Source organism: Mugil cephalus, chromosome 4 (genome assembly GCF_022458985.1).
Source record: "Mugil cephalus isolate CIBA_MC_2020 chromosome 4, CIBA_Mcephalus_1.1, whole genome shotgun sequence".
NCBI classification, from domain to species: domain Eukaryota; kingdom Metazoa; phylum Chordata; class Actinopteri; order Mugiliformes; family Mugilidae; genus Mugil; species Mugil cephalus.
The window spans coordinates 7,548,449-7,560,560 of record NC_061773.1 but is presented as its reverse complement, the minus strand read 5'-3'; the positions used below and the strand labels follow the sequence as shown (position 1 = coordinate 7,560,560).

The following is a 12,112-nucleotide window of genomic DNA, read 5'->3' as shown; positions in this document are numbered from 1 at the left end:
CTTGGCAGCACAGCTGAAATGTTTGTGTGAGATCACACAGTAGGCTACATAGATGATCATTGATGGATGATTTATGTGAAACAAACAAACAAAAAGTGCACTGAATTTATTTGGGTTTGTTCTTAACTTATTTGTATGAGCTACATTAATTAGCTGTAACCTTCTCAAAATATATGGTGAAATAACAGCATATATATTCAGAATAATGAAAACAAACAATTAATTCCATAATTTATTTACATGACACACAACTTAACTACTCAAATGCCATAAATTAGATTTTTATTTATTTATTTATTTATTTTTAACTGGGGAGACTGGAAATTAGCATCTGGAAAAAGTATGGAATTTTGAAAATTCCCTGCAGGAACCCTGCACATATTAGACATATACACGTATGACCTAGTTTCAGGGTACTGCTGAGAAATCAGAGGTGCTCAATGAGGCCGAGTGATCAGGGAGACTCTGTGTGGATGTCAGGTTCATGTATCCCATCTCTGATGAGCGACGCAAGCTCCCAGAGATGCAACAGTGAGAGAGATGAGTCACATCCGTCTGCTTCCTGTCACCGCTTTGTGTACTGTCCAATATGCTCTGAATTTCAGCCAGTTCAGGAGACATCACACTACGGACACAAAGTTCACAGACAAGAGATGGTGTTTTATTTTGCCAAACAAATGCGTCCTGATGCAGGATCACACCTACCTAGACGTCTGCAGAGGGACAGATGTAAAAACCTTTCGGTGAGTTGACATTCTCTTCAGTTCCTAATCAGACAAAAGATACAGTAGATTAAGAGTCATTAGCAAAAGTGTAAATAGTGTGAACCAGAGTTTGACAAATTATGATCTAGAGCCAGCAACCTCAATTTCATGTTTTATTGTTCAAGGTGGAGTCATCATCATTCCTGATGATGAATGCTAACATTTGAACTGACCCTTGAAACAAACAGACCCTTTATTGGGATCATATCTATATGGACACACATTGCTAAGGCAGCAACTCAACCAGAGAGAGCAAACAGTGACACCTTATGTAACTAACAGTGGCTGGGTAGCAAATGAGGGAAATGCTGCTGCAGCTGCTTCTAACATTCAGAGGATAAAACTAATCCCCATATGTAGCAATCCACATGTGGACCGCAGTAATCACTGCAGTGAGGAGATATTCCCTGACTTTGACAAAAAGCTTATTAGATCAGAATGGCTTAATCCACTGTGAAATTTAATGAGACATTTACAGTACCTTGAGGTTTTATCATAATCATGAGATGTGTTCCTTGTCTAACGTTCTAAGACTAATGAGTGAATTTCTTGGTTATTTGGCAAGTTGACGTGCGAACATATCAAGACTATGTCTAGTTTCTGCCACTTAAATTAATAATTTAGGTAACGATGTCTCCTGTCCTATAGTGCGACACTTATTCAGTTATGTTATGGTCAGCTAATGTTTCAAAGTCAAGTTGTCTTTCTGTTCACTACAGCAGTAATTCCACATGACAGTGTTGTGTGTATAAAGACAAAACAGATTTAACTGGTACCTCAACAAAGTGCAGCGACTGTAAGTTTTGTAAGCTGCGTTCCAAGGTGGCTAGCTGGTTGGCCATGTGGAATATTTTGTTACCCAGCTTCTTGTTTTCCATCTCTAAAAAATCCACCCTGGAGATCAAAACACTTTCAATTAGCACATTTCCAACACGTATATTACCTGAGAATTGTGACTTAGAATCTACTGTTGCCATTTCTTTGAATATACTGTGTGATCTAGATGTTTTATCATGCGGTGAATTTATGTCGCAACCTGCTTTTGGACAAAGATACTGTTAGGTTATGGCCTTTCTTGTTGTGCTCCTCCTCATCAAGCTGTTGAAGTAGCTGCCTCCTCTCAAAAAGTAGTTTCTCATTTTCCAAACTTATGCTTGTGACAAGTTGTTTCTCCTGCAAAGACAAAAAAACAATGAGAGTTCCACATATCATTTACCAGCCACAGTTTCATAAGTGCAGAATTACACCGACACTGCAGAAAGAATCAGTTACCACTTCCCTTTTAAGTGCTGGACACGTCTAAAACCAGCCTTCACAGCGTCTTACTAACTAACATATTCTCTACTGAAGAACAACCATAAGCATGTCACAGATACAAACAAAAAGTGACTTGAATCCACTGTGTGCAGCTAAAAGACTAAAAAAAAGGCAGTACTGTTTAGAGACAACATCAAGCTTTGAACACAAGCAGGTTCAGAGTTACTGGAATTCAGTTGCCCCACTCTGAATGTCTCAATTTCTTTTGTGTAAAGCTGCAGATTCACCTTTGTTAATGAGTGGGAACACAAGGACAGTTCTCTCTCCAGACATTTTATCTTCTCATCACGCCATGAGGTCTCCTCATCAAATTTCTGTTTGGCTCGACACACTTTAGACTTGTGTTTTTCCTTCATCTCATGGTTTTTACTGTGAGCAGATGGACACAAATGTGACTTGTTGAGTACGTTTTTGAAATTAAAAGCAGGTTTTACTGAGGCAAAAGAAAGTTAAACGTTATCCAGCCATGCATCGCCATAATCGTTCAATAAGACTCCCTACAGGATGAGGAAAAGTGATTCAGTGTTTGCTACAAAATACATACTTGATTGGATAGATTAATCATAACCACTGTTTTATCCACCTTATAAGAATATGTTTGATGAATATAACATATTCTACATTGTCTAATAATATGTAATAATGTGTCTGTTACCTTCGTTCTTTGTCTAGGCATTTAAGAGTATCACAGATCTCTTTCTTAAGTGTTTCACACTCATCTTCGGTTGACCTCACACTCTTCGTTGCTTCCTTATATTCAGAACAGAAAAACTATTTACTTTCTTTGAGTTGAACACACAGAGGGAAACCGTTTCAGTGTTTCAGTTCTCGTTAATAATCAAATGTACTAATATGAACACTCACTAATAAAAAACAAGTAATATGATCCTGACAATAACAATAAAGAAATTACCTTATGTAGTGTGCTTGTTTTGTACAGCTCTGTCTGTAACTCTTTATCCTCCGTCATAAACAGGTCTTCCAGCGTACAGCTTCCAGGGCTTCCACAAAGCTGCAGAATCCTTTAAACACAGACATCAACAGACTCATAAATCTTCACTTACTTGGCCTGGAAATACTGAATGAAACTGCAACGTATAGAGGTAAAATATCCTACTTTTGATCCTGAATGTTGTTCTCTTTGGTACAGACTTTAGCCATAAAGCTAACATTGTGGGAATTATTCAGTGAATGTATCTGAAAGGATAAGATATCATTAGGCAACATGTATGTAGATCAGAACAAAATACAGTATTTTAAATTGTAAACATTATCTGAAACCTCTCTGCATTCTTTCAGTTTTCACTCACTTTTAACTTCTTCTCCGAAAGACAACTCATGTGAGAACTGAGCTCTTTCCCTAAATCTCTGCAGGTCTGATTGCTCTCAACCAACTCAGTTGCCTTTGGCTAGAAACATAAGATTCGGAAACAAACACATCACAGTTTTCTTTCACATTTGTTATATTTGCTAAGTTGTATAACAAACAGGTAACTGTTTACTGAAAGACTTGTTCAGCCATATTTGATTCAGTAACAGTTTAATTTGAACACGAGGCTCAGGCACAGTTGGACGTACTTCAGGTATCTTATCATCCTGCCCGGCTTGAAGCGGCGCAGTGAGGAGCTGCAGGACCGACTCGAGTCGCTCCACCTCCTTCTGCATGGATTCAACCTGAGACACCAAATGTCTGTTTTGAGTGTGTGAGTGTGCTTCACAGTGACAATCCATTTTTATGGTTTGAATTTTTACATTCAATGGCATTTAATTAGTTTTTCCAAGATTCAAGATCACTTTATTGATCACCACAGGGAAGTTGTTTTATAGATTTATAGATTCAATAGATTTTATAGAATAAGATACTGAACAATTCAAGATTCGACACTGACAGAAGCTGAAAGTGTTAGTGAAGGTTTAAGAGCGCGCACACACACAGATTGTTGCAGTGACAAGTTAAACTATGCAAATTAATGAATGACTGGAACTGGCATTATTTCCATTTGTATTCACTTACAATTTCCTCTTTTTCCGAAAGGAGCCTTGTCTGTGCAGCAAGCTTCTCTTGAAAGTTACTACAGGTCTGCCTGTTTTTTGCCAATTCTGCAGTTTGAGCCTGAAAAATGACACCGTATGGTATGTTATAAACACATAAAACAAGACACACACAAGAATCCCTTGACGTTTTCGCCGAAGAAACCTCTTTGTTTCGTAATCCTTAGAAAATGACACACCCAGTCTTTCTGTGTAGTATTTACTGTATATTGTTATGATAAGATAAGAAGTGGGGAAATGTGCAATGTTACAAGGGCACATAGTTCAAAGGGCAGTGCACGCAAAAACTGTAGAACACCAAACAAATACAACACAACAGGAATTATAACTAGAAAATTCACTCTGGAAAATGTTGAAAGGGCCCATTCATTTCAATGGAAAATTCTTAGAAGTTTTTCGCGGCTTACTTCATGTTTCCTAAAGGAAAGTAATAGCACACTGATCCCGATCAAACCGCACATTTTGATATACAGCAGAAGAAAGATCTGCAGTGACACATGCAAATAATGTGTCAGATGTCATGTTCACATATGTGTATAGTGTGACTCACTTTGGCTAATTCATCGGCCTGCTTGGCCTGCACTTGCACAGAGAAGAGTTGTTGCTGCTGCTCCTGCAGGGCTGACTCCAGCCACTCTGCCTTCTTCTGCAGAGACTCAACCTGAGAAATACATTAAACCAACTACAATCAAGTCCATCCATTGTATGTTTGAGGCATTTGTTCGTTATTGTTATTTTTAGCTGTTAATTGAGCTGTTGAAGTAAGTGGCAGACTTAATTTTGAGGGTCACATCCTGATTGGAGGATGAGTTCTTTTATGGTACCGAAAGTGATTCGGCAAAGGCAAAGGGAATTGTTTCTCGAACATGAGTTCAGTTATCCAATATGCAATGACAGTGGGCTCGCATGACTCTGGTGATTTAACTCATCTGCAATTAGAGGATGTTCTTCAAATCTGGATGCTATCTTCACTTTAATGCTTTTCTAACAACCTATTAATGGCCACAGATTCTCCAGCCACAGACATGATGCACGGGCATGATTGACTTCCAATGACACTGGATGCACTAGTGTTTATGTGGGATGTGACAGAAGATGTGACAGAAGCAGGAACTCTGAGGCATGTACAGATAAACTGTCTGTGATCTAAAATTGACTGGACTTCACAGTGCGGATGGACAATGACCCAAAACATACTGTGAAAGTTTTTCACAGTAAAAAAGTGGCTGCAACCCCTTCCTAGGTGATGCCTATGAGACATGTAGACTTCAGGCAGCCATTGCCTGCAAAAGATTCCCAACAAAGTCTTAAGATTAACATAATTTTGTTATTTATGATGAGATTAATTTGTCCAACTACATATGTGAACAAACTAAAATGGAAGCTGAGAATTGGACCTTTAAGCAGAAACAGAAATCAGACTCTCCTCAGTCAGATTAAAGTAGCTAATATTTCATTTTATGTTTAAAGACGGATACTTACTTCGGCCACCTCTGTGGCCTGCTGGGCCTGAACCTGCACAGATAAGAACTGCTGTTGCTGCTCCTGCAAAGCTGACTCCATCTGCTCCACCTCCTCCTGTAGGGACACCACCTGACACAAAAAGACATATGGCAGAGGAGTATCATGTTTACGCTGGTTAAACATGTTTCATGTTTAACCAATTAAATGTTCTCTGTATGTCCTTAAACATTTTAATTTTCTCTCTAGTCACAGGTCATACTAACAAACTCATTGCTTCTGCTCTAAAACTATGGCATATTTGAAGTGATGTTTTTTTTTCTTTGTATTTTTCCAACACACCAGCCACAATTAACCTTGAGCTATTGCAGTCAAACAAGGAAGATAAGGAGTAGGTTACAGAGTTCCTGCAAGCTCACTTCTCTGATAAAGTGTCTCAAAAAGAGGCACATTAATCAGGATGGCCACAGATTTAATGCTGATTATGTTTGTCCAGGTTTTTATCTATTACTTAACAACTGCTACTAAAAACAACTGCTTCTGTTAGCTCTGTTTTCTGACACAATGATCTGCCTTTTGGCTTCTGAAATGAGCTGTTCTGTGTCTGTACCATCAACACACCCGAGACAAATAATGTAGAAAAAACATTTAAAAAATAATATATATTAATATATTAATATATATTGTATGGTAATGTATCTGTGTCTCAGAATATAGAACAGAAAATGTTGATGAAGTGCATTTGATTTTCACACAGCTTAATTCACACCATAGTTAATTATAATATCTGCAGTACACCACAGGGTGCTGTATTCTATCATCATCATTTCATACATCTACCACCGCCATGGTAAACAGGAAGCCAGACTGACTCACAAGTCACAGTGCATATCTATAAAAACTGGTGCAGTATTAGATATTTACCACAGAGACACACTCCAGTATTTAACTACAATTTCCTTAAAAAGCTATAGTTTACGTTAAACATTTATCATTTAACATTTATCTACACAAATGAGCTAAGAGTTTCTTCCAACCTTCATACAATCTCTACAGAGCTACCAGCCCATTTTATGTGTTAACTAGGTCAGATTTTATTATTTCAAACTCATGCTGCAAAGGTTGTGAAAGGCGTCAGTGTAATGTTTTCTCATGACAATGCTGTAGCTCCGTGGGGAGTGTTTGTTAACTACCCCCTTCCAGCAGCATTCTTACCTTCTTAAGAAGAGAGCTTTTCTCCGCATCTAGTGAGCGTACTCTGCTCCTGAGGGCTCTGATCTCAAAGTCCAGACGATCATTCAGCTCTTTGGTCTTTCGCAGTTCCACCATTTCTAATGGAATAAAGTCAAATTGCTGTTTAATCTGGGGTTGAAAATTGTGTGCCATATACACCCAAGCAAAGCATCTGGTCTGTCCGCTGGGGTTGGCGCTTATCCCAACTGGGAATTATAACTACACTGACTATATATACATGAAAGATTCATTTGAGCGGCATGAGGACTGTAATACGTTATTTTCTGTCTTTTACAGTACACATCATGTCACATTAGGTGCTTCTTTGAAAACAACTTACAGAATTTATGCATAGAGAAAACTTACCATATTTCTTCAAGTTTTCTACTTCCTGTCTGAGCTGCTCCACCTCCTCCTGGGCTGATTGCATCTCAGGCTCTAGAAAAGACATGAACAGATGCTAGAATGAAAGCACGTCAGCATTATAAATCTTCTTATTAGTGCAGGGAAAAACTATAGTTTTTATATAGTGTTCGGGCACGATGGTAATTTAAGTGTTGGATAACATAGTACTTATTATGGATTATACTAAAGGTCTGTGGTTTAGTCACAGCTGCTTGCTTTGAAGATAAACTACACTGAGATGTGAGATGGGCATGACATCAGACTGCAGTGTAATCACTATGAGAAATGGCTCAAAGGATTAAAGTTTGCTTATTAGTGGCTGATGAATATCTCTGACCATACGCTCTTCGGGTCAAATGGGCAGATTCCAGCTCATCAGTCAAACGCCGGATCTCCTTGTGAGCCATGGCGAGTCGGCGGGAGCCCTCCTCCACATCCCGCTCCAGACGGGAGCACTCCCTCCCCAAACTGCTTGCCTGGTCTGCCAAGTGTCTGGCCTCAGTCTGCAAACACAGGCAACACACAACACTAAATTGATTGAGGAGCTCTAAAAAAAAAAAAAAAAAAAGAATATGAGCAAGAATATTCAGAAAATGACATGCAAGGACAGACAGGACACCTTGAGAAGTGGACTGGGGCAAGGCGCATCAGTCGTATAGTGTCTCGAGTTTCTCCATGCCATGCAAAGTGCCCTAGCTTGTGCTTGTGACAGAGCTTAGTAACGCTGAAACAGAAAAGAGGCTGCAGTTAATGTGGATGCTGCTGAACTTTTTAAACATGCAAAAGTGTCTCTTCAACTCTACATTACACGCAAGCTACAGTCAGAATAAGTTTCAGCTAATTCTAAACGGTGAGTGCTGTTTTAGTTGTTGTTAGTCCTAAATAGTGTGCACAAACTTTAAATGCATACAGGAATAAATGTATGTTTGCTCTGTGAAGCCTTATGGAGTCCAAAGAGTCTTTTCCATGTGCTCTGCCCGTGACGGGGTGCCCCCTTGTGGGTTGACTGTGAAACAACATTGGATGAAGGCAGAGTAAGACAGTTGACAAAATTAAAAGACTCTTAAACCAACTAGAATAAGATTGTTGTCCATATGAAACTTAGTTGTAGTGTAATCACATGTTTTTGAAAATTCATGACCTTCAGTCATTCATACACTGCGGAGGTAACGAGGAAATATGTGGCCTACTGTGTCTCCTACACAATCTGTTTATCATCACATGAAAATGCCCAAGTGAGAATAACGGCTAACAAAGGAAGAAAACAGTTTTTCTAACCTGGCGTACAGTGGTGTTCAACACTTGTGCTCCTGTTTCCGACAAACTGGTTGTGTTTCCATCGCCTGCCCGCTTGTGTGGATCCTCACTGGTCTCAAGTAGGGAGGCCCTCTCCACCAGGAGGTAAGCCACCTGCTCACTGGGACTGCTGTGAATCAACTCTGTGAGTCCCTGCTGGTACAACATTTTAGCCACCTCACTTATCTGGGCATCTATCATGATAAAAAAAAAAAAAAAAAGACAAGGAGGAAGGGGAGAATCTGTAACGTTTGTTTAATGACAGAAATGTGGGGACTGATGTTGCTCCAAGAAGAACGTTCTATTCGTTTTAGTAAGGTCAGACAATAATTTGCATTTTCCTTCGTTCTGTGAACAGCTTTGATCCGATATCATGTTGTTTTCATGTACATAAGCCTGCAAGCAGCACGCATTAGTGAAATAAGTTTGTAACCTCACTGAGAAGTTGCAGGTTTGCGGCCTGTCACCCGCAGCTGTTCGTCTAACAGCTCACTGTGGCTGCTGCTGCTTCTTGAAAATTCTGATCTGACTGGCCATCAAAAATTAAGGTTTCTTGTTTCCTAGATTCATTATTGACGAACAACAGCAGCAACTGACAAACAGAGGTTAATTTCTTGGGACTTCTTCCGAATGACTGCCATTGTGTGGTTTCCATTAAATGATTTTAAAGTACAGTAGAAAGTGTTTGAAGTCCCATCAAATTGAATTCAAATTCAAAACAACTTTAATAATCCCGTACAGGGTAATACCACATACACACCACCTGATGCTCACAACACAAACCATCACACGTGGTTTAATGATGATTTAGCATGTATTTACATTAGAGATCACATTAAGCAACTTAGTACGATGTTTTTCCCAAGAAAACATACACCCAATTCATAACAATGAAAACACTTTCTTGGCTCAGTCCCCGCCCCGCTTTGACATATTTGGATTTAATTTATTTCCGTTGCCACTTTAAAGGTAGATAAAGATTTAGAAGGTTAAACTTCGTCAATTCAATATTGAAGTCAAGTCTGTATGTGAAAACTTTCCAACCTTGGAGTGATACTAGGCGCCGCATCTGCTCCTGGAGCTGGTCGTTCTCATCCTGTATCTCCTGAGCCAAAACATCTTTGTGCTCTGTGAAGATTCGGATTTGCTCCAGAGACTTGCGTACCTTACAGGCAGAAAGGAAGCCAACATTGTTGCCACGGGTCTTCACAATTCCCGATTAACTTGCCTCTGTCGAAAAAGCAAAGCTAAAAACAAAGCACTGGCCGAGCTGAGTAAATGACTGGTGGGGAGTGTGCGTCCTTTTGTGGGCACCACCCACAGATATTCCAAGTACAAATCCAAACATCCCACCAGCCATTTTAGAAGTGAAGGAACCACTTGGATCGGCAGGAAAACATCTTCAAGAAAGCTCGGTTCCTTTGTCTTTGTTTTTAACTTCTTTTGGGATGGACCGTGACCTGGATGAACCCTCACAGATAACTTACCTCTGCCATCTCTGCCACATGCTGTGAGCGGTGGGTTTCCAGCTCCCTCGTCACTTTGCTCAGATGGCTCCTCGTGTGCTGGAGGGCTCGCCATAGGAAACACAGCTGATCCTCCTTAGGGGAGTCAGGGGGGAGTCCTTCCTCACTGAACCAGGAGGCAATCTGCTCCAGCTCCTGTTAATAACAATATGCCGGTTACTGACAGGAGGACATTGTATTCATATAAATGTTTATTTACACACAGTTTGTAATTTTACCACAGATTACTTTTCCGTACTGATGACACAAGCTGCACATAGGACATGTAGACAGTCTTATGGTTCTTTGTTTGTTTTGTTTTCTGAGCAACACCACTTTTAGGGTTAAGACTCAGCGGGTTGGGTTTCCCTTCTTTCAGCTGGAGTGGAACTTCTCTAGTTGTTGGCACAGCTGTTTGTTTCTGTGGCGACAGCCGACATTAAAACTGTGCGTCTGCTTGTACCTTCTGTCTGTGGTGGTGTGTAACCAGGAAAGACTCAAGTTCAGACGGAATAATGCCTGACTTTATTAGGTTGTTTCATGTTTACAACGCCTAAATGAGGCTGCGGCTACATTGGCTGAACAAAAAGTAACTTTACGACAGATTTAAGTCGAGTGATATGTGGAAAATGATAAAGTTGTAATTTAACGTGATGGTGCAGACAGAAAAAAACAAAACAAGTAGCTAGCTAGCTTTCAAGTTGTAAGCGGCCTATTTTGGGGTTTGTTACCTCTGCTTGTTCCATTTGTTCTGCGGCGAGCAACAACTTTGAGCCTCTCACGTTTTAGTCTTCATTTTAGTCCGCGAATTCCAGACACAGACTCTAAAACAAACTGCCGCTGGCACCGAGACCGAGCACAGAGCTTCTCCTCCCCAGAAACACCGTAAACACGCGAGCCTGCAGCTGTTTTCTCTCTCCGTTGACCAGCAACCGGTAGAGCTGTAGTTCACTATAAGCTGTAGGCACATAGGCTGCTCCACACAAAGTTGGGATTTAATAAAGAAACACTCAAAACGTTCACGTTTATGCTGCAGTGATGCACTGTACAACATCAGCTACTCGAACGGTGAGAGGTTGTTTTTTGTAGAGAGAGAATTTATCTGTGCGTCCCCTAAAGGCGTCCTGGAAAACTTTTAATTGCGGGAATAGTTTATGGTCACTGCTAAAAATAAGTAAAAACGACAATCTGTGTAAAAATACGTTTCATATTTAAATAACGACTTTTCTTTAATTATAACTGTAATCTGTTATAAAATAAAATTAGATGGTAGGTTGCAGCTGGTATTTGAGTTTTTCGTATTTTGAAAGCTTTTATTTATCTTCTCAGACCGCCACATTTTTAATTTATAATAGCTCCACCTATATTAAGTATGCTGAGGTTAATGTGACGCATTGTTCTGATATGACTGCCCAACAGTATGAAATAGTTTTTAGAAATGCCCCACCTCGACCAATCACAGTGAAACGTGTCTTTGTGGAAAAACTAACACTTACCGAAGCGAAAAAAACAAAAACTAAATATAAAAAATAGTTACTGATTCTGAATTCTTCGACCATTGGGTGGAGTTTTTAATGTTGTGGCAAAATGTTGTGGTTATTTTTGACATAAATCCAGAGGCGCATGGATACATATTTACTTATGGTTGAGTATTAGGGCCGCCCATGAGAAAGAAAAACACAAATACATGGTACACTCCCCATGGGTCCCAACAAGCACACACAATTTATCTATCCTGCCAAAGACCTCACCTTTGCCATGAGTACAGGTGGTTCTGCCGGTGTTTCTAAACTGTGTGTGCTTGATTAAAAAAGAAATCTACCTAGTGTAATTTTTTTTTTTTTTCTCATGGGTGGCCCTAATACTCTTCCATACATATTGCTGCTATGAACAATCCATACAATTAACACTGATTTGTGATAAATGCTGATTTTTTTTTATGGTTTATAACGTTTAATTCCCTGTCATACTGGTGAGACAATTTTCTTCCTTCCCCTTTAAGACAATTAAGTTTATTTTAACAAAGCAGAATGTGTATTTATGTAAAAAAATATATGTAATATATAAAAATGATTTTTA

At 39.5% G+C, this 12,112-nt stretch overlaps 1 protein-coding gene across 3 annotated transcripts; it reads right to left on the bottom strand.

Annotated features, from left to right (window-relative positions):
• Positions 1–193: 193 nt before the first annotated feature.
• si:dkey-264d12.5 (coiled-coil domain-containing protein 30) lies at positions 194–11,115 on the bottom strand. Of its 3 annotated transcripts, XM_047581929.1 has the most exons (21): positions 10,765–11,115; positions 10,016–10,189; positions 9,573–9,693; positions 8,511–8,722; positions 8,143–8,238; positions 7,570–7,735; positions 7,194–7,265; positions 6,810–6,925; positions 5,616–5,726; positions 4,684–4,794; positions 4,096–4,194; positions 3,660–3,755; positions 3,392–3,490; positions 3,199–3,278; positions 2,995–3,103; positions 2,737–2,831; positions 2,309–2,450; positions 1,801–1,937; positions 1,541–1,658; positions 706–767; positions 194–625 (listed from the first exon to the last, which is right to left on the bottom strand). In XM_047581929.1, exons 1-21 carry the CDS (start codon positions 10,777–10,779, stop codon positions 409–411), a joined length of 2,448 nt encoding a protein of 815 aa, XP_047437885.1. In that variant the 5' UTR covers positions 10,780–11,115; the 3' UTR covers positions 194–408. The 3 variants fall into 3 exon arrangements, with proteins under 3 accessions (XP_047437885.1, XP_047437887.1, XP_047437886.1); XM_047581931.1 differs by lacking the exon at positions 3,392–3,490; XM_047581930.1 differs by lacking the exon at positions 8,143–8,238.
• Between the last annotated feature and the right edge of the window lie 997 nt (positions 11,116–12,112).